A 23,427-nucleotide genomic window follows, 5' to 3' on the forward strand; every position below is an offset into this window, starting at 1 on the left:
GGTTATACTAAGTTAAGGACTTTTCAGTTATAGTACTACTCTGTCAGCAAAGGCTGGCTGAGCACAAGAACCTGGAAGGGGACACAGCCAGGACAGTTGACCCAAACTGGCCAAAGGAATATTCCATATTATGTGACCTCATGCCCAGGATATAAAGTGGGGGGTGTTGGCTAGAGGACACTGCAGGCCAGGGATGTGCTGACTTGTCAGTCAGTAGGTGGTGAGCAAGAGTTTTGTGCTTCACTTGTTTTGTATATATTATAATCACTGCCATTACTATTATTTTCCTTTTCTGTCCTACCAAACTGTCTTTATCTGAACCCACAAGTTTGACTTTTGTTTTTTTTTCAATTCTCTCCCACATCCCACTGGAAGAGGGAGTGAGCAAGAGGCTGTGTGGTGCTGAATTGCTGACTGGGGTTAAACCACAATAGCAGCGTAGTATGAAACCAGCACTAACTCTAAACAAAATCAGAATTATTTTAATTGTTTTAAGAAATGGTAGCAAGAAAATTAATCCTATAATACAATTCTCTTACAAAGAAATACCCTCAAAATGGGTAAAAGTATAATTACTATTTTAAAAATTTATATAATAAAAAAACAAAATGCCTTTTCCAAAAAACACACTGAAGTTAAGTGGCTTTTCCTATTTACAAGGGACATGAAATTACTAAATCAGTTACATTTAAAAAAATTGAGGTCTTCTAAATAATCCAATTTGTTGCATTGCCTTAAATATTATCCCAAATGTTAAACAAAAAAAAAGAGCTTCACAGTCAAGAAAAAATGTTTTTTTTTATTTCAGTTATGACAGAGAAGATAAACAGTGAACACAACTGACAAAATTACATGACCAACTGTATAAAAACTCTGGTATCTGTCACTTTCAGGCACTTTAATAACTCTGCAAATAACATGGTTCAATTGTTTATTTGAAAGGAAAAAAATCCTCCCTTTAGGAATTCAGCTTTCTAAAAATTATATATGCTTTTAGGTGAATCATCATTCATTTTAACTAGCATAGCTACATTATGATGAGCTGGGCCTCAAGGAGAAATAAGCAATCTTGAATCCCATCACAGACTGCTGAAGGCAGACACATGACAAAAGACTCTTCTAAATGGTATTTTTAATGAAGTACATATAAATCAAGTTCCTCAAGTAGTTTAACCAGTTACTAATAAATAAAATTGATAACTGATTCTCCTGACCCTTCTGGAAGGCACCAGGTTGAGGAGATAACCCAGCACAATGAGATCTGATATCAGTGAAGCATCAAGCCATTCTGTCTGTGCATGTCATGGAAGCAGCACACTGAAGACAGTAAAATCAACTACCAATGGCTTAAGCCACAGGTCAGGATACTCAGAAGAGTTTTAATGAGGAATGTCATACCCAACCCAAATACACATTAGCACTGAAAAGAACAGACATCACATCCTTCAAAACAACTACTTAAAATCAAATCTAAACAATCTTAGGGCTGTTTTTTTACATCGCCAGCTTTCATCAGAGCCTTAATAGCTCTGGCTCTCATCTCAAGCTCCAGAAGCTCCAGCTGCTGTGCTGATGGCTGAACATCTTCTGATGGAGGAACAGCTAAAGTTGCTGCTTTAGGCTCCTTTGGGCTGGACTCTGCCAATCCCAGTATCTCATTCACACTTTTCTCAATGTCCTTCTCAAGGTCATCTATCTGACCAGCTCCACTTCTTATACCATTTTCTGGCATATCTGGGCCATCTTCTTCATTGCATGGGCCTTCTATGTCACTATCATATGCATCTGCATTTATGCTGAGGACATCACTATCTTCTCCCTTGCCTGTAACACAAAAGCAACAGTCATATAGTTGTCTAACAGAACCATTTTTCTTTCAACTTACAAAATTACTTCTGCTTAAAGTGTTTCTCTGCAGATTAAGAGTGGCAAGAAGATGTGTGAATTTAAGACAACTAATTCTTCTTCTTTTTCTCCTCCAACTTTTAAGGCTGATCTAATTTAGACAAGTGTTAATGCATTTTTATGCCAATTTAGAAGAACATGTAGTATAGCAAAGCAGCAGTACCAGGAAAATTTATTCCATCCCATTGAGTTACATGATCTATTTTCCTAATTAAAATATTATAAGATTTTATATCACAAGGAAGCCTCTGCAGTGCAAAATTGATTACTGTTTATTATCTTTTAAGTAAACTTAGTTTTCAAAATGCAATTTTAAAAATCACAATTCAAAACTGATTTATGTATTTTTAAAGGTGAGGGACACTGTAGTCAGGCACAGTATTAAAATTAATAGAAACTGCCCTTATAGTGCAACTATTCAGAATCAATCACAAGTATTTCCAATGTTGTTAAGTCAGTAGAAACATGGAGAATGCATGGCATTGTCTTTTAATGCTTGATTAAAGTTGGAGTTCAGTTAAAAAAAATAACTAGACGGGGCAGTGTAATTCAGAAAGCAAAACTCTAACAGAACCTAACTGTTATGACAATTTGGCTACAGGGAGACTACTGCTTTTCATACATAGGCCTCAGAAATTATTGGTCCTTCACCAGCCTTTATATCTGTGCAAATTTACAGTAGGATGGTTCCTCTTTAAAATAAGTATTTTATAGTCAGATAATTGTACCATTACTGATTCTAAAGGTTTTATCATTGTTTTTGGTAGTACCACTATCCAAAGGCATGGTTATGTTTCTTGTTGATTAATAATGAGAGTTTAGAACTAAAGATCTGTGGGTTTGAAATATATATAATTTCTTGCCATGAGGATTCAAATGGAGTTTACATTCCTATGCAAGCTAGTTTAGTCTATAATGATCCCCTAGATATAAAAAATATTCTTTATCCCATATTCAGATGGTACTGCAAGCTTGGGGTTTTTTTAATTTTCTTTATTTCTCCTTTAAAAATATGCAAGAGCATGAAGACAGGGGAGCCAAACTCTTCTTAGTACTGCACACTGACAGGACTAGTGGCAATATGTTATTCTTGATTGTTTTTCCATTTCTCATTGTGTTTGTTTGTTTGTTGTTTGTTTGTCACATGACACAACACTGGAACAGGCTGCCCAGACAGGTGTGGAGTCTCCTTCACCAGAGACATTTCAAAACACTCCTGGATGCATTCCTCTGTAACCTACTCTAGGGGATCCTGCTCTGGCAGGTGGTATGAACTACATGATCTTTCAGGGTCCCTTTCGACCCCTGGTTCAGTGATTCTGTGATAAGAACACACTTAAAAACATTTTTACTGTGAGAGTGGTGAAATACTAGAGCAGGTTTACCAGAGAGGTTGTAGAGTCCCCATGTTTGCATGTATTCAAAACTTGACAGCACATGGTCCTGAGCAACCTACTTGAGCAGGAGCATGGGGTTTGATGAACTCAATGCTTCTAATCTAAACAATTCTGTGACTGATTCTTAGACTGAGTATGTTGACATATGGCTCGAAGAGGTTCCCTCTCAACAAACTGCTCTTTTTTTTTGGAATTGCTAGTTTCATCCACCTGTATCTTTGGTTCCTGAACCTCAAAGCTGAGGGCTAGAAGCACTGACTTGCAAGAATTGCAGCAGAACTACCAATGTACTGGAAAACCAAGCAAGTACACCCTCTATGAACTGCTCATTTTTAACAGCAGGCAATCAAAATCTTCTCAAGGCTAAAAATATTTAAAAAACCCAAAATATCGATAAAGCAGTCTAATGCAGCATGGACCTCTGACTTTAATGCCTTTAACTAATTATCTTCCTGTTGCTGGCTCTTTTGCTCAAGATGCTCACATCTAATCTTTTACTGATGGAAAACATCTGGAAATACTTTTAAAATTATTCCTCTCAATAAGAAAGTTCCTTTGAAACTGGCCAAATATAAACAATTTTCTCCCTTCACAACAGAGTAATGCCTCTCGAAAACAACATTTTTAGAAGTCTTTGGTTTATGCTATTACCATTTCCAGGTCTTTCATTATTCAGTAAATAATTCAAAATGCAGGAAAAGGAATATGAGACTCTTATTGAAAACACAAGCCTGAGGTGATCAGCATAGGGATTTGCGTTTTCTTCTTCAGTTTTTGTGCAAAGCCTTCACACTGGGTGGAAGTTCTGTACAATTGGTAGCAGTAAATTATGGATTAGAAAAGGTGTTCATTGTTCAAAATCAGTTTAATCAACCAGCCCTTTTGCTTGTAAAGGGAAAACAAGTCGTTAGAAAACTATTACTCTTTTTAAAAAAATATTTTAAAACACCTTTTTCTACATGTGTTTCATTCTAATTCATGAGCAATGCAGTAAAACAGTTGGAAAGACTTGTTTATCTCAGGATGTACAACATTCCTCCTATCCTGAGGATGTGAAAACCAAAACTATACTGACTGCTAAGAAAGATACAACATGTACTGCCTCTGCCTGAAAAACAAGTAAGGGTAAAGAGGGAAGGGGGAGGGGAAGGGAAAAGAGAGATGGAAGGGAAAGGAAGAGAAGGCAGATTTTTTTTACTGTATGCACTTCAAAAAAAAATTAGGATATTAATAAAAAACAATCCTCATGGCAGTGTGTATAAAACGAACTCCTAAGATACGAACATACCAGGTTCTTTTATGCTAAGCAGTTTTGCCCTGTTTCTGCTGTGTCAGTAATTTGGAGATTAATATTTCAGTTTCAGATGCAGTTTTACCTATTTCCCTTACTATCAAATCAACTTTGAACACTATCTTTTAAACTGTACCTTGCTAGACACAAAATATGTGAAAGATAAGCGCAAAGGGAATCAACAGGATTAAGAAATGGAAATTCTTCTGTCTTGCTACATGGCATCAGCCAGTATTTACCTAACACACTGCTCAACCAAGCAGGATTGCCATGGATCAAAAAAAAAGGTACATCAACAGATCAGAGTTGAAAGCCTGAAAGTTAACTTCTGAGCATACTCACTCTACTTCATGGCCACAGAGAAACTAACTTTGTACTGGGTCTGGCTGTGATGGAGTTAATTTTCCTCACAGCTGCCTGCAAGGTGCTTAATTTTGGATCTGTTTCTGAAACACTGTTGGTAACACCCTAGTGCTGAACAGTGTTTGCACAGCCTCAGGGCTTTCTTTGCTTCTTACTCTGAAACCATAGCAATTAGGCTGGGGGTGGGCAAGAGGTTGGGAGGGATACACAGCCAAGACATCTGAGCCTAATTGACCAGTAAGATATTCTCACCGTATGACATTGTGCTCTGCAATAAAAGCTTGAGGAAAGAAGGAGTAAAGAGGGATTATGATTCAGTATTATGGCATTTGTTTTCCCAAATAACTTTTATGCCCACTGAGGCTTTACTTTCCAAGAAGTGGCTAAAAATCTGTTTGTCAATGGGAAGTAGCAAATTAATACCTTATTTTGCTGTTTTAGTGCACAGCTTTTGCTCCTGAAGCCTCCAAAAGTGTATAATACAGTATTAATGTAATCACATTGTCCTACAACTATTTAATTAGCTTATGGGTTTTATTTCCCTCTATTGCAGTTGTAATTTTACACAGTAATAAATATCATGGTTGTAATTTACCTTATTATCTTTTTCATTTTGATAACTTTTACTTTTTTTCTTCAGCTACAGTTGCTAAATACATTTTAGCACACTTAATTTTTTTTATTTATTTCATTTTATTCACTTTTGCTTATCCTTTCAGACTCTCTTTTCTTCCCATAGAATCACAGGCTGCCACTCAACAGAATTATTAGAGTTATATTTTTAAATGTGTATTGAGGTTCTCAAAAGCTCTTTAAAGCTAACATCTTAAGTGGAGCCACTCTTACAGCCCAAAGCCATAATGATACTCTAGTTTATTAAGTCATAAAAAACAACAACAAAGCAATCACCTGCAACAGTCATCAATTCCCTTTGATAATACAAAAGGCTAAGAGATCTTCAGAAAATCTGTCAGTTCTAAGATCACTTCATACAGTACAACAAGCAGCATTTAAAGCATTCCTCACAAAGCCATAACAACCTGCTCCTAAAAGTTATGAAGGTTTTATCATGACTCTTTTCTTCTCCATGTAATTCCCTTCACTAATTACTTCTGAAAAAAATATGTTTCATGAAGTTATTCCAAGATTTGTCTTTTAGAGAGCATTCTGAATTGTGAAATAGGAGTTGCAGGAAGCAAGTAATATTAAATCTTTGCAGAAGTGAAATACAGCTTATAGGAATTTGCAACATTCTTTGATTGGAAAAGCTATTTCTGATGTTACTGCCTACAGCTAGTCCAAATGAAATTAAACAGACTGAGGCAGAAACACTTAATATCTCTAGTGCTTCATACACAAAATAATACTGGCAGTTGCTGCTGATTTAATGATTAGAATAAAACAAATAACTGCTTCAGGTTAAGAAAATTGTTTCCTTACACAGCAGGTACTCAAGTGCATACCACTTGAGTGTATCTTACCTGCTTTTGTATTTTTTATTCTGCCAGTCACTGTAGCACCTGAATGTCTCACCCACTACATTTTTGCATTTAAGAAGAGAAACAAGACAAAACATTCGTCCTCAGAGATTCAAAGACTGAGTGTGTATTTCCACTGGCAGTGACTTCAAGTAAAATATAACAGTAATCAGGAGTGGTGGGTATAAGCACCAGTCTGTTGGATCTCAGCTCTGCACAATCAAACAAAGCAAGGTATCATGTATCAAGACTGAACACAATAGTTAAATTACATAAAGATCCTTTGTAAACAATTATTATAATAGATTTCTATGAATGTCAAAACAGAGTACTGTAGTTTTATGATCACCTCAAGTGAAAGTAAAACTGACCTCTCGAAGGATTCAGCAAATGGTAGTGTCAGTAATATAAGTACAGCCAGCAGGGAGAAGGAGGTGATTCTGCCCCTCTACTCTGCTCTTGTGAGACCACACCTGGAGTACTGTGTGCAGCTCTGGAGCCCTCAGCACTGGAAAGATACAGGCTGTTGGAGAGGGTCCAGAGGAGGATCATGAAGATGATGAGAGGGCTGGAGCACCTCTGCTATGAAGTCAGGCCGAGAGAGTTGGGTTGTTCAGCCTGGAGAAAAGGCGGCTCTGGGGAGGCCTTACAGCAGCCTTCCAGTACCTGAAGGGACTACAAGAAAGCTGAGAGAGACTTTCCACCAGAGAGGGTAGTGATAGAACAAGGGGTAACAGTTTTTAACTGAAAGATGGTAGATTTAGGTTGGACATCAGGAAGAAATTCTTCACCGTGAGGGTAGTAAGGTATTGGAATAGGCTGCCTAGGAAGGTTGTGGATGCCCCATCCCTGGAGGTGTTTAAAGCTAGGTTAGATGAGGCTTTGTGCAGCCTAGTCTAGTGGGAGGTGTCCCTGCTCACAGCAGAGAAGTTAGAACCTGATGATCTTTAAGGGCCCTTCCAACCTTAACCGTTCTATGATTCTATCAGTAATCACCTATATACCAAGAAATTGAAATGACTGAAGTTCCTTCTCAGTGGCAAAACTAAATATGAAGAGCCAAATGAGCCTTTCAAGAGCATGTTCCAGAAGCTAATCCAGTAGACTTTGAAGAGGAGTGATTTGCTTCTAGCCACAAAAATTCCAGTCTCACAGAATTTAGAAGGCAAACTTCCTACAAGATCTTCTTCAACATTCCACTCTTCTTTTCTGGAATTGGGTCCAAGGGAGAGGTTGTAACCTTACACCGGCTGATTTCTAAGAGGATGGCTGTCTGTGATGGCAGCTACTGATCAAAAGAGAGCTATCAGTTAATTTGAACCGGTCACTGCCCAACATCAAGAAAACAAAATTTCAGCTTTGTCCACTACATACCTTGTTTTGATTCCTGACCTTCCAGCTTGTTTTCTTCTCTCAGAGAAGAAGTAGAGTCTATACTGTTATCCTGCCTGGAAAAAAAAAAAAAAAATGGGGACATTTTAATGTACATCTTTTACAGTTTAAGATAACTTTTCTAAGTTTACAGTACTAAAGGAATTCTGTGGTGGTAGACCAATATGCCGGCTACATAAGAATAAAGGGAAGACACAAAGTGCTAAGTGAAGCACTTGAGAATGAGCTTTTTTTAATTTTGCCTAGCAATACACAAGGATAAAGCAAGTATTTCCACTAGTCTTTCAGAATAACAATCCTCACTGGTAGCCTCTCCCTAATATTAGGAACTTTTCTCTAAAACTCAGAATAAATTGTCACATAGTTAAATTATTTGAAAAAAACACCCTGTAGTTTCAGTTGCATTCAAACACTATTTAGTGTTTTCTTTTGAAATTAAGAAGCTATTTTCATGAAATTATAGTTACTCCACCACCATGCAGCTCTCCCACATCACAATCTCATACCTTCACACAGGGTCAATTTTTCCAACAAAAGGCAACTCAACTGTTAAATTGCATTCAATATCCACACCTCTTTATTTCTTCTCTTTAAAGATTTCTATCCTTGAGCTCTAAGGTTTCAACTGCTTTATACAAGGGATAAGGAAGAGATGCTTCTGTGAAATGCTCGTGTCCTTCACACATTTCAAACTGTGAAAATACTGTAAAATATCCAGGAAGACAGAAGGCAGAAAGACCCAGAATCACAGGAACAGTTCAACTGCCATGTGTAGGAGACGGTGCCCTTCTCCTAAAAACTACATGGCTCACAAGGCAGGGAGTGAGCACAAAACGGCTGCCCATAAACTGTATGGGGACTTTGCCTGTCTCCCCTCTCCTCCCTGCCACAAACTGCACACTGGACTCCATGTTAAAGACAAGAGAATCCTGTGGCAGGAATCCACTGGAAACGTTGTGAAGTGCTGCCCAGAGACCACTGCCAAGCCCGCAGTGATTGGTTTGTAGCCCGGGAAGAGAGCGAAGCCCAATCCAGCAGGAGGAAAAACGCTGTAACAACTTATAAAAAGGACTGCAGCAGCCAGGCTCTTGCTGGCTCTCTTGGAATGCAGAGGAAGTGCTGCTGGTCAGTGGAGAGGTTTGCTGGCTCTCTAGAGAGACTAAGGGTAATATGGTCCGTCAGCCTAAAGGGGCGAAATACTGCTGTTCCCTGGGAGTGCTGGAGAAGGCCTGCCAGTTCCTGTGAGCTCCTGGCGAATGCTGCCTGCCTGTGAGGAGGATCGTGAGTGGCTGTCCACCTGGATTGCAGACCATCAAAAGGACTCTACTGTCACTGCTCTTCCTGCCCTCACAGCATGGTTAAACCTGTCTGACAATGAGGCAGGAAGACAGTGAAAACCTACAAAACAGCTGACCGTCTTGGGACTTCGGTAAAGCAAAATATTTACTTGCTCTTAATCCTTTCTTGCCCATCTACCCAGCTTTTCCTAAAATTGAATACCAAACTCTTTTCCCCATGCTCTCAAAGCTTATTTTTTTTCAGGTGTCCAGTGGCTATGTCAGGAGGGAGAACACTAATACTTCTATACATATCCCTGAAAAATAGTTATTTTGATTGTTATAGCAAAGGTTACAAATCAACAGACTTCTGTTTCTCCCACTGTTTTGTAACCATTGCAAAAAAATCTGTATGGTAGCATGCAATAAATGATGAAGGAGAATGTGTAGCTGTTTCCATATGCACATAGCACCTGGAAAAGATTATTAAATGTTCTGCATCTTAGGTAAGTAAGGAGCAATGTACTGTCAAATGCCATTATAATAAAACTAGGAATAGACTATTTACTGTGACGCATTTTTTTCAGAACTCAATGGTATGAATCTGTCCTGGTTTGAGACAGGATAGAACTAATTTTCTTTTTTGTGATTTTACTTTTCAGTTGAGTCCTTTCTAAGTGGCTGCAGTTTCTGAAATTGGCAGCATGTTTCTTGGTCATCTGTCTCTAGGACTGATAATGCTGATGTTTATAGTTAACTGCTGGAGAAGGGTACGTAGAACCAAGGCCACTGCTTGGTTCTGAAAAAACATCTTGTGCTTTGGAACCAGAAGGGAGTAAAGGGGTCACATCTGAGACCCTCCTTTAGTGAGAAGCAGACCAGACAGGTGACCAAAATTAACCAAAGTACTCTACCCCATACACATCATACTAGATACAAATTTGAGGGATCACGGGGTCAAGCTCTTTCTTTGTCCACAGCCAGTGTCCTGGGAGGATTCCATCCATTCATCTGCCTTTGATCCCAATGCCTGTGTTCCTACATCCCAGTTCCCATCTGCCACTGACTCCAGGAGTCAAGACTGGGACTTTTCCAGGGCCTGCCCTACAGCCTCAGTGGTGATGTGGGTGTTATTGGTGGGAAGGTGCATGATACAGTTTTTGCATATATTTGTATATATTTGTATATTTATATTTTCCTTTTCATCACTATTGTATCATTAAAGCTGTGTAGTTTAGTTTCCAACTAAGAAAGCAAGAGTCTTTCTTCCCTATTTCCACTTTTCCCTATAAGGGGAGGGAGGGGGGTTAACAGAGATCAATCTGTCATGCATTTAATTGCTGGCCCAGCATTAAACCATGACAGATTTATGGCACCAAATGTAGTCTCATTAGCTTGTGCCCAGGCTTAAATTCTGACTAACTGTCTAAGCAGTTTGAATTCTGAGTTTGGTAGTAGGATACGGGAATGGGTCTGTTGAGAAAGTATCAGAGTCCCAAAGGGCTAGAAATTGAACAATGATGTTGTATCTATGGTATGCAAGGTATGAGATATGTTGCTTTGCAGCTGGTTTTAGTGTTAATTTGTTGTTTATCAATGATAAGTGCTTCTTGAGAGCAGTATTTGTGTTATATAGTCCTTAATACTGACATGCATTGCGGTATATTTTGCAGTGATGTTTCATGTTGACGTAGAAAACTTTGTTAGTAATTGCATTTTCAGCTTTATCTTGGGGAACTACACTACTCCATATTCTCTCAAGCTGAGTCCACCAGATTTTGATCAACATAGCTTTACAATATTAGGGGTGTTTCTGAATGTCCTGCTGAATATTATGAATGCTTTTGATGTGTTGGGGAGGCATAGGACAACTATCCCAACTCTGAGAGCAAGCACACCAATTAATAGGGTAAGAGCTGCCACTTGAAAAGAGAGCTCTGCTGTTGCCTCTGCGGCCGCTGTTTCCTCCCCCACAGGCACAGCCAGGATTCCAACAGGGCTGGAGAAAACTGTAAACTTTGCTGCTACTACTGCAACCACTGCTTCCACCATGAATCACGATATCCTTTCAGGTTGCTTTCGTACTTGAACAACTCAAGAAGTGTTCTGCCAACCTTTTAATTTATGTTTGATTTTCCATTCCCAGGCAGGACTGAAAGAGAAAGAATGGATACAAACTAGTTGTTCAAGTATCTACACGGAGTGGAAAGTTCTGTATGTATGGCTGACCCCATCAGAAAATTATTTAAACTTTGCCCTTCACAAAAAAGAGTTTGGTCATTTACTTTCTATTCCAGTCATCAGTCTCATACTATGAAGGCCAGAGGTATTGTAAATGAACTACAACCCTCATAGATGTAAACTACGCCCAGAATTGAACAAATAAAATCAGGTCTGCTGTATGCAATGGTTTAGACGTGTGCACCAGAGTCTAAACCTTCCTTCTGTCATGGGGAAAAGAACACCATGACATTACCATCTCATGAGTTTTGCACTCATGATATGGTCAAGAGTTAACTGACACCCATCCCAGTTACCACTCCAGTGAGCCTGCAGAGGCTAGACCTGGGGAAACACCTCAGCACTCTCAGTGCCAGGCTCCGGGCTGTAACTTAGGATCAGAGCCTAACTTGTTCTGTGCTTTGAGACTGTGCCAGACTCCTGGGTAGCAACATTTCCCACCCACCTCCATTACTGGGCAGGGTTAGGCCAGATGTCACCACAGACTGCCATCTACATCTGTCCATGATGCTGTCATAGCACACCTTCCCAGAAATTCCAGGTTTTACTCCTGTCATTAGCCAAGGCTCCACACACTCAGTTCTCTATTGTATTGTCCTGCCCACTATGTTACACATTTAATGCTGAGTCACCTTAAGCACAAAGGCCCCGTGAGGAGCAAAGGAAATCAGCAAGCAGAGGAACCCTAGTAACTTCACCAGTGGAGAGGGATCACCCTGCCCAAGTTGCTCCTAGGGTTGTGAAAGCTGAGCAATCAGCCTGTATGCTGGGAATGAAACCTAGTTAAGAGCAGACAGCTAGAGAAATCACATGCTGAAGGGTGTTACTGTCTGCAGGAGCAAGGGGGTCTGTACAGGATGCTGGGGAAGAGCATTTCAGGATTGCTTAAAATGTACTGGTGGATGTTTTTAAGGGGAGCATTGGAATATGCAAGGCAGCATGGGATGTTTAAAGAACCAAAGGTGAGAAAGGGAGAAAACAAGGCAGACTGAGAAAGCACAAGCATGTGGAGAGGAGAGGAGAGAAAAAAAAAAAAAAAAAAAAAAAAAAAAAAAAAAAAAAAAAAAAAAAAGGGGGGGGGGGGTAAAGGTCCAGCAGAGTGTAAACAGATCCCTGGTCAGAACACTTGTCAGGCCAAGCCCTGGATCTGATCATCACAGTCTGTCCAGCCTTCTTATTGAACTCTACTGCTAAATATTTTTCCAAATGAGAGGACACTAATCTCTGTATATATATGCATGCATGTGTGCAAGTGCCACTGACTGCAAAGTGGACCACAGGCCACAGGGGCCTGCAGGACTGCTGCCAGAAACTAGACAGAATGAAGAAGTGCACAGTTCCCCAGGGAAGTTCAACACCATGCATCAATGCATATGCAGATGCTTGTAATTCACCAGCAAACCTGAGGCTAGTCTAGTCAGCAAGTAGGATGAGAAGTCTGGGAGTCAGGGACCAACAAACTGTAAGATCAGAGGCCAAATTCCTGAAAGAAACTAAATCCTGCAAGCAGATAAACTGAGGAACCATAGTTCCACTAGATACCCAAGTCTGAGTATAAGCTATCAGGGACAACCACAGCTGTGCACCAGTTATCAGAGAGGCCTGTGTGGGCAAGGAGGTCCAAGCATCAAGTGGAGTGGGGATGCAAACCTTGTAGGCCTGTATGTCCAAGTGGCAGCATGTGGGGAGACCAGTGGATCTGGGACCAGCTACTGGTCAACAGATCTATAAGGATCAACTTTTTTAAAATTTACTTTTATTTTAAGCAACTCCTAACCATTTTTTATACTTAAGTCACTCAACTCTTGACCAAAATAAGGTTGTGACATATCCTGCTTAAAAGCTGCTAAGGCTGCCCCTAGCCTTTCCAATCTCACACATATACTTCATAATTTTGTATGGAGCAGTAATCTCTGTACTAGACAGCAATGTGTCACTTGGGAAAGTCTGACCTTGTACTAACAGCATACAGGTAAGAAACTCTACATCTGTGCTACCACCTTGAGCTCCAATGTGAGTTTTCACTGAGGAATTATAATCACCCCTTTGACAGAAAACTCAGAGTGACCCCTATGGTTCAATCACTGGCTGTGAAATCTCCTACACCCATTTTAACCGCTATGTAAAAAAAAAACTATTAACTGAAAAAAAATCACACATCAAAACTCATAAATATTCCTCCTGTTGCCTTGACACTATCGCTGATTACTGAAAAACCACATTCATAGAATCATAGAATCCTAGTCCTGTAAAGACTACATACTACCAGCAAAATAATTTTTAGAACCCAGAAGTATTTTCACAGCACTTTCTAATCTTTCAGAATCGATTGGAATGGACAGTATTGCTAGTCAATTTTCATTCAATAGGTGGGCATTCTGCACCATCTTGTGGCCAAGCAGAAGCATTTCAGGTCACAGTTCAGTTTTGCTCTCAACTAAACCTTGTTGAATTTGTTAGTAAGAAATATTTTTTCCTAGTCATCTATACTGTGGCATAGATCTAAGAAAGGGTAGCACAACACCATGTCTCCAAACAATGGGAGATATGCTAATATAAAATTAAGGCACAGTATAAAAATTTAATACCCACCTCTCATGGTATGCCAGCAAGCAACCACAGTAATATGAAGCTCCCTCTTTTTATGTCTTTATAGATACTTCTCCTCCAGGATGACAGTTAAGTTCAAAGTCACTCTTCCAGGAGATTAACTCAGCATTTTATTATTATTTTTTTAATAGAACAGTATTTGCACAGTATGTTCTTTTCAGCAAAAAGAAGCTAACTATGTTTGTTGGTGACAAAAGCTGTCAATTTAGATGTGCCTTATGCTAGCTTTTCATGTTGGCATGCTCCACGTTAGCACAATGCTTATTTGGACTCTCACATGTAGATTCTGTAGAGAACCTATTACTTTCAGGAATCTGCATAACCGTCAAAGAAATCTGGGTTTGAGGATGATGTGGTACCACAACACCAGCAGATTACACAGTAAAACAGCAGCACAGATTAGAAGGGGTACCAGCCAGAGAAGCAGAGCGTGAAGTATTAACGCAATAGCACTGCACTACTGGTAGCTGGTATTCCAAGCTTCAGCATTAGCTGCAGTTGGAGACTAGCAGTGAAAGTCTGTGATGGAAAAAAAATTCTTAATGTACTGGACTAGAAAATAGTCTAAAAAAATGAGACACAGTCATGCTGATCCTCTCCTTACAGAGCTTTTAATTGTTGTAAAGAAATATTCACTTGAATCTCTGGAGTGAGGCTTGAGATCAGTATCTCTGCTACAGTTGACATAAAGATGATGTACCTTCCTAAACTAAAATTTGTTTTTGCAGTTCCAAGAATAAAAAATATTTCCAGAAGTACCAAGCCCTCATAAACTTCCTTTAATTTTTTTATTCCAAGGGTAGTTTTTTATGAAAAAGGAGAACGAAAATAATTAACAGCAAGAAATTTAAGAGAAAAAAAAAAGGAAAAAAATACTTTATGAAATAGCGCTCCTCAGGAAACATAACCCAAATGACAGATGCTAACAAAATAGTTTAATGAGCTATGGAAGGGCCATCAGTCTGATGGCAGCTGAAGTTGGAGGACGAAAACAGAAGACTGTGAACAGACACCAAATGCTTGTGTATCTGTTCACTGATTCAAGTTGCCTTGTTCTTTCAGTGATTCCAAATGGTGAAGCTAACTGTCCTAGAGAGGTAAATATCAGATGGCAATTGCATGTTTGTGAACAGCCCAGTACCCAGGAGCAAAACATGTCAAAACAAGACAAGCCTTTAAACTGCTAACATTTCTAAAACAAAAGAAGCCAAAACTGCATGCCTGACTGCAAAGCAGTTAAAAGCCTAGAAACTCTTGAAAGAGTGAATATCAAACTGCAAATTTTCACCCAGTGCAAAAAAATAATCACATTAGATTTTAAAAGCAAATTATAATGTACTCACTTTATACACATGAACATATTACCACCATAATGATACTAGCATGCTTGTTCTTTCGATACATATTTTATTACTGCAGCAAATAATTTACTTCCAGTCTTTCTGTTGGAGGGTATTTAAAGAGCCAATACAGGGAATAGAAAATAAATAGGTCAATAACATACTAATACCTTTTGAATGAGATTAGAAGAATGCCTACCTGATTGTGCAGGACATTATCATCTAACTCACTTCAATTAAATACCTGTCTTTTAGTTGGAAGTTTGGCGTACAGCAACTCCCTTGGATAATGGTATTCCATTGCAAACACAAAAAATAACAAAAATCTGAGAACTGCATAGTCTACATTCTAAAGAGAGCTCATAAGTAATGAAGAGTAACTATAGTAACAGCAATTTCCAGTTACTGGTCAACCAAGGCCCAGCTTCTTTAGTTCTTCTGCATGTTTATTCCAGGATTTCTAGTGTTTAACTCAGAATAATCTGATGATAAAATAACAGAAGTTTTGACAGTGATAAAATTTAGGACAAATCTTGGGACTTCTGTTGTGGTGGCAAAACAAGGACATATGCATCAAAAAAAGTAAGGTTCAGTTTCCAGTTACAGATGGGATACCATCCTAAACCTTCAGATAAAGATCTGAATTTTGCAATCTTACACATACCTGGACAAACTTAACTAAATCCCTGCTACTTCTAGAGGTACAGGCAGGAATCACACTATATATACAATTACAGAAAGGTTTGGGTTGGAAGCAACCTTAAAGATCATTCAGTTCCAACCCCCTGCATAGGCAGGGACACCTTCCACTAGACCAGGTTCCTCAAAGGCCCATCCTACCTGCGGTTGAACATTTCCAAGCAGATGTTTCAAGACAGATAAATATTTGCCTATCTGGGGGGAAGGGGTAAAGGCCACAGTATGAACTATGCCTTTCTAAAAAAGCCTGTGTATCGTAATACACTTGTAATTTCTTCATGTGTACTGATGTAAGCTTTCTGGATTTTTATTGATATATGGACATTGCTAAGGTGTAAGTCTGTTGAATTTTTTTTTTTAAAGAACAAGGATGAAATAAACAAACTGATATATCCAATCAGTTAATTTTTTTACTAGAGTAAGACCTGATATTCGCATTTTCCTTCCCCACATTTACATGTCCATGAAAACAACTATAACAAGCCGGATTTAAAACAAACAGAAAAAAAGGCTTTAATGTTGCATCATTAGTAAAATCCAGAAAAATGTAGTCACTTGTAAGAAAACAACAAGTAATTAAGACAACGTAGGAAGAACCAATAGTGAGAATATCAACAAAGAAACTGCCTTTTTCATTTTGAAAAATCTTTTCCCAGGGTGAACAAATTCACCCATTTAATCTCAGATGATAAATAAAACATAATAATTAATACAAACGACTGAAGCTTAGCTTGGCAATGCACTTTTCACTATTTCTTCACTGTTGCATCTTTAGTCTCCCTGTCTGCTGACTAACTTGTTGCAGTTCAGTCTGAAAGTTTTCTGAAGTTTCATAAACCTGCATTTTTATTTATTTACACATAGGTTGCAAAAAAGTTAACCTAAATGCCCACAGATTAATCTTATTTAGTAAAAAGCACTTGTGATATTGTACAGTTGTAAAAATATAATATTGCTGCTCTTAATAAGCACTGGATTTAATGTTTAATATAAAAACTTTATTTTCCTCATTTCACCTATCTCTCCCTATCCCATTACTTCTCATTCATCCAAACAGGTTTTTGTTTTTTGTTAAAACTGGCACACAGCTGAAGCTATAAGCAAAGGTCCTGAGATAGCACCAATGTGTGTAGTGCACTATTTTTGAACCCACTACATTAAGAGGAAAATAAAACCCACAATTCCTACACTGAAGTATCTCACCTCCAGTTTGGAGGTATCTGAAATATTTTACTATAAGGATGAAGACAGAGGTACAAAAACAGGTGCACCTTACTCATTCTGTTCATCAAAGGAAGCAATCTGCTCTGTAACTTTGATCAACATCTCACAGTTTCTTATATTTTTTAAGACATTTTCTTCTTGATTTTGCTGTCAGCCACTGTTCACGGCTTTCTAACCAGCAACATAAAGTCACCTAGCTTTGTAGGTTTTTGGTAACTGCAGCAATGGTTAAAGGAAAATTATGTCATTTCTCCATAAATCAAAAATCTGGAGCATTTTCCATGGTTTCCTTAGCCAATAAATTTGTCTTCTCGTTCTGTTTAGAAGTTCACTGGCAAAACACCAGTTACTTAACAGAGACTCCTTTATATAAAGGAGACCTGAAATTTAGTGTATTTTGTAGTTTTTTTAATATTTTTGTTTACTTCTACTTTTTTATTTATGTCCAAAATAAGAAAATCAGTCCACATAAATGGGTGTTCTGACACCATTCATAGATTATGTAGACAACAATAGCAATAGGGGGAAGGAAATACAGCCACAAATCAGCTCCAAATGGCAACCTAGAATAAATAGTGTCAAAAGACATTAAAAGCTGTATCACATGAGAAAAACTGAGCCATCACTTAACGTAGTATCACTCCATTTTCTGGTATATTTTTTATGATTAAATGTGATACAAGAAAATCAGTTCATCCAGTAACTTCATAGCAGTGAGTGTCAGTGGTGCTTCAACTGGGGCAGGAATGAAGGACCAAAAAGGAGACTAGAAGAAAAAGGATACCTGCGAGCTATAAGGGTGTACATGTCAAATTACAACTCAACTGATGGGTGGCAACACTGCAATGAAACCCAGTTATGTGCTCAAGATACAGTAATGTGTCACAAAGTGACAAAGACATGTTTCTAAAGTTTAGAGCTTGCTAGCAGTCACAGCTCATTGTTATTCAACTAAAAGTAGTAAACTAATTAGGGATATAGCAACTGGGTCTTCCACCACTGCATCTGATTATTTTTCATGAAAAATCCCTGTATTGTTCAGTATTCTTAAATTAACATTTCAAGTCTTTTGTCTTTTACTCACTGACTGACTGATTCACCTCCAGTCTTGTCTCCTCCATCTGCCTCCTCATCAGTATCAGAATCAGCTCCAATCTTGCCTGGATATACAGTTTCAAACATGAAAATTTAGGCAGGTAATATAATTAATGCTATGTAGTTAAACTTAAAGATTAACTAAATTGCAATCATCAGGCTTTTTTTCAAGCTAAAGCAGATGCTCTAAAATCAGACTTAGTCAAAAACAAAACCTTATTTGTGAGTTTTCTGCTAGCAACATGGTTAACATTTTTCAGTCACAAAGTATTACAAATAAAAAAAAATAAACAAAACAAACCTGAACAGAATAACTATTTCTAGTACAACAAAGCACAGGAGACAGAATTAACAGAAGGCACTCTGCAGCATTCAAGATTAAAGGAGTTCCACTTAATTGAGATTACAGCTATGTTTATAAATAAGTTCTACAGCCGTTAAATATCAAGTGGAAAACTGATAAGAAACTTAAAAGCTACATTCATACCTTCTAGTATCTTCAACAGTTTTTTTTCAGATAACAGCTCCAACTGCTCCAAGCAAAGCCTTTTGATTTCATCCATGGAACAGCTCTAGGGAGACAGATAAGACAGACCACAAGCTACAAAAAAATTCTCAGGACAGAGTAATTATGAATGACAATTAATAGCCCAACTCTGCTAAATGCAGAGTTAACATAATTTGCAAAATCCCTTCCACATTCTGATCTGCACTGACAAACTGCTGAAGAATATCAGGTAAGTGTTCCAGTTTTGACAACTATCATAAATAGTGTGGGTTTTTTCTCTGAGAAATTAAGCAATACACATTATAATTTACTTGTCCTATGGCTTGGAGTTTTCACTGCAGCTGCAACCCTGAGCAGTAAAAATACTAGGCCATATATGTGAAGCATGGAACAGCAAGCAACTATAGCCCTGATCACTCCTAATTCTTCATCACTCAGGAGCAGGTGGATTACACAACTAAGTCTGCAAAGGCCAGAGACAACTGTTGAATGCAAGTTCATAAACTGGAGCAAACACTGCTGTTGACAACACACCAATGGATGTCCCTCAAAATAAGGAAAACATATGAAACACGTAAATTGTTAATAATTTCTCATATTTTTATGGGTATTCCAGTTACCTTCACATCTGTCATACTACTTTGTGTCCTCTTGGTAAAATAAAGTGATCATTTCACACTTTCAAATATACTATCATACTATGTACAAGTACCAAAAGTAGGAAGCGCTGAGGATACTGCAACATTCACAACTTTACTGTAGGTTTGGTTCCACACCAACGTGCAACTTGCTTTCAGATTCAAAAAAGCCTCTGCCTCCTGTTGCTTCAGATCCTTTTTCTCCCAGAGATGAGAGATGGATGAAACTGTCTGCAATTCACTATGTCTTTAGAAGAAAGAAGTCCTGCCTAACTTATATTAGTAATATGACTCATAAATAGAAATACTGAAGACAACATTTTAACAACTATTAACAAACACCAAACAAATGGCATTTCACCTGCAGCCTGTTATTTTGTACAGGCTGATAGCTTAATTTATTTTTAATAAATCCTGCAGTTCATGTCTAAAAGCATATGTTCTAAGATAGGAAGCTCTAGCAATACCACCACTCAAGTCCTCAGAACTTACAGCTTCAGAAGCTGTTTATCAATAAGGGGCTTTACTGCCTTATCTCAGACATTAATTTAATTCCACACAAAGAAACTCAGCTCACACAAACAGGAATCAACTTTATTAACAAATCAACATACTTATTAGTGAACAACTCTACTGAATTTACTCCATGCAACTGTGAAACTTTTGCATTTCACTAACCAGTACACACACAGACTGTATAGAAAGAAGATGCCTGTTCAGCAACAACTGAGCAGTGGAAAAAGGCATAAGCTGGAAAAACTATATCAAATGTTAGAACAGTCTCACTTTCAGGAATTTGGTATAATTTTTATTTCAGAAATATACAAGTAAGATTTAAGCTGGGAGTCCACTAGAATGAAGATATAAATGTGTCTTGTTACACAAGCACTCAAGCTTGTAAAAAGTATATAAAAAATAAGTGTATTTCAGTACCTTTAAAATATCAGGCAGCATCTTCTGTAGTTTTTTCTCTCCTATGACACAAAAACACTGTTGAAGCATTTCTTTTTTGTCTGCGATGTAGAAACTGACAGGTTTGAGAGACACACTGAGATCTAATCCTCCTTCTTCTATATCACTGGGTTGTTCAGCTTCTTCTGGTTGTTCTCCAGTTGGTACATTGCATTTTGCTTCCTAAAATCAAAGAGGGCAAGTACAGTGTTCACATTTTGTAGCAAACTGGAGAAGGAAACTTACTGCTTCATTTGTGCTTGCAATAGTCTTCCCTTCATAATTACAAGGCACATCTTAAGGTGGGCTTCAGAACTTCCAGTGTTGTAGTTGGCATTTCAAAAGCTACATTTGTGGTTACTGAAGCCATTCTTAAGCTAGGGGGAATTTTAAAAGCTAAAAGAGGCAAAAAGTACTTTTGAATAGTAACTGGAAAATGCTATCTGCAAATACCCAGCTGCTGCGTACTCAAGAAAACATACTTTCAGGCAGAAGAACACCGTCTCATTAATTTGCTGTGCAATTAAATCACTAATCCCGTAATTCACAGCTACCGTGCTAAGAAGGAAATGGGAATACAATTCCCTGTGGGGCACAGTCTTCTGAGAAAACAAGCGGCCTTCGTATGGGAAAACATATCTTCCATACATCATTGGAAGACCTCTACAATTAAAAAACAAAACGAAAACAACACAAAACAAAAACAACAGGTAGTAGTAATACATTGTGACAGCCCCACAACTCGCTCTGAAATGCGTGTCACTCGAGTTTCTGTGACTCGAGTCTCCCCCGCACCACGACCGGGCTGCGCTGGGAGCTTGGGCCCCACATCCCGCGCACCCCAGAGGACAGACCGAGCTGCCCGGCCCAGCTCGCCCCTCTCCGCGCGGCAGCAGGCTGGCAGACCCGGCCCGAAGGGAACCGCTGCTGCGCCGGTGCCCCAGCTCCGGGCAGGAGCCGGGGACATTCCGCCGGCCGAGGACGCGGCAGGGCCGCCCGCCCCCCGCACTGACGCCTCCCGGGCCCGCGCCCAGAGCCGCGGGGCGGCCGCTCGCCCCTCCCTCCCGCGCTACCTCCACGGCATCGTGGCTGGACTCGGTGCTCCGCCGCTTCCTCTCGCTGCCGCCCGCCCCCGCGGCTCCCTCCGGGCAGCAGGACCGCGAGCGGCGCCGCTTCTTCTCCTTGGCCGACTTCCTGCCCGGCATCGCCCCGCGGGCCGCACCGCCCGCCCCGCCCGGCCCCGCCGCTTCCGGGGCACAGGCCGGGAGGCAGCGCCCTGCGCTCGGGGCGGGGCTGGCGCCGCCTCCGGCCGGGGAGACGCGTCGTCCGGTGGTCCCGGGGCCTCTCCCCGCGGTGTGAGAGCTGTCCCGCGGCGGGTGGCGGCCGCGGGTTGTCCTGGCCCGGCCCCGGTGCCCACCGCGACGCTGTCACTGCTGTCCTCAGCGGGACAGGGGCGGGGGAAAAAATTAAGATGGCTAAACCCCCGTGGGTCACGATGAAGGCAGCTTAATTAAACAAAAGCAAAAGCCGTGCTCGGAAGCAAAGGAAAACCACAGGAAACCGACGGTGTATTCCCTGCCTCCCGTCGGCAGGCGATGCCCAGCCGCTCCCCGGGCAGCAGCGCTTCGTGCCGCGCCCCTTCCCCCTCTCTCCTGGCTGCCGCTGCTGAGCAGACGTGGTGCGGGATGCCCGTACCTGACCACGCCTTCCAGCAGCTTGTTCTGCCGGAGAGGGGGAGCGTTGGAGGGACAGCCTGGACGGTGCAAGCTCAGCAGCCACAGCGCTGCTGTGGTAGCAGCACCTTTCCAGCTACCCACGGGCACTGCTATGGGGAAAATTAACTTAATCTCAGTCAAACCAAATACAATTTCATCCTGACCGTTTTCCTCTGGCTTTCAACCTGTTTCGACAATGTGGTGGCCTTCATTCTTCTTGGCAGCTCTTTGGAACCAAAGATGCTGCCTGAATCTTTTTGGAAACCCAAGTTGGTAACAAAACCCAAGCAAACTACAGCATCCAGGTCTTTGTGCTCAGTGGCACATGCCAAACATCTGAATAGATTTGTAAGATGTTCTGCACATGGAAAAAAAAAAAAAAAAAAAAAAAAAAAACAACACACACACACAAAAAAAAAACCACTTTGATGCTGCTTTCTCTAGTCTAGTTCTAGTTTTGCAATACTGCATGTAGTCTGCCTAGCAGAGACACCTTCAACTCAATTCTTCGTTGTTTCAGAACTCTTTAACTCCTTAAAAATTGTTAGATCTGCTCTTCTGAGCCCCTGGTGTGAAGCTTTAAGCAACACATTGACATCTTAACTTGGTTCTCATGTAACCAACCTTTTGTCCTCAGACACTTGGTTAACGTGTTCCTAACTTCTATTGAGATATGTCCATCAAAAATGCTTCAAGCATGAAAATATCCATAATAGCAAATCAAATATCCATATCCCAGTGAATGCTAGTATCAGCAAAACATTTAGTTTTTCGTGATATTTCATGAGTATTGCAGAAGTGTGACACAAACTATTTTTCATGGGATGCAAATAAGTAGGAATCACAGCAGAAAAGCCAGTCAAGGCAGATGACCACTGTGTAGCTCAGTAAGACTCTGATCAGCCTTCAGCCACCAGTGCCAAGATTAGCTATAGGTGGAAACGCCAGTTAGAGAAGACAGCTGAAAATAAAAACCAGGGTAGACAAATGTCCATCATTACACTAAAAGATTTGTATTAAGTACCTCCTTTTTTGTGCAGAGGCGTGAAACAATTTTCTTCTTTATTTAACGCACCATTGTGTACATTAGTCTTTCTTCTGAGTCTGTTGGGTTTTTTCCCATATTCAAACACGCTGCCTTCCAGTTTGGTATGTTCCACATTGTGTTGGATCTTCAAACAGCACTGGTGGTACTACCCTGTTTTGGTAGAAGTCCACAGAGTGCAAGTTGTACAAATCTGGTGGTTATCCGAAGCACCGTGGCCAGATGGTAAAAAGTAATAAACCAATAAAGCTAACACAT

At 39.8% G+C, this 23,427-nt stretch overlaps 1 protein-coding gene across 1 annotated transcript; it reads right to left on the reverse strand.

The window, feature by feature from the left end:
* Positions 1-779: 779 nt before the first annotated feature.
* On the reverse strand, positions 780-21,648 carry CAAP1 (caspase activity and apoptosis inhibitor 1). Its single transcript, XM_051643092.1, has 6 exons — positions 21,483-21,648; positions 20,392-20,592; positions 18,800-18,884; positions 18,302-18,377; positions 7,809-7,882; positions 780-1,824 (listed from the first exon to the last, which is right to left on the reverse strand). The coding sequence occupies exons 1-6, from the start codon at positions 21,612-21,614 to the stop codon at positions 1,481-1,483; spliced, it is 912 nt and encodes a 303-aa protein (XP_051499052.1). The 5' UTR covers positions 21,615-21,648; the 3' UTR covers positions 780-1,480.
* Between the last annotated feature and the right edge of the window lie 1,779 nt (positions 21,649-23,427).

The sequence above is a fragment of the Apus apus genome, chromosome Z, assembly GCF_020740795.1.
Source record: "Apus apus isolate bApuApu2 chromosome Z, bApuApu2.pri.cur, whole genome shotgun sequence".
NCBI classification, from domain to species: domain Eukaryota; kingdom Metazoa; phylum Chordata; class Aves; order Apodiformes; family Apodidae; genus Apus; species Apus apus.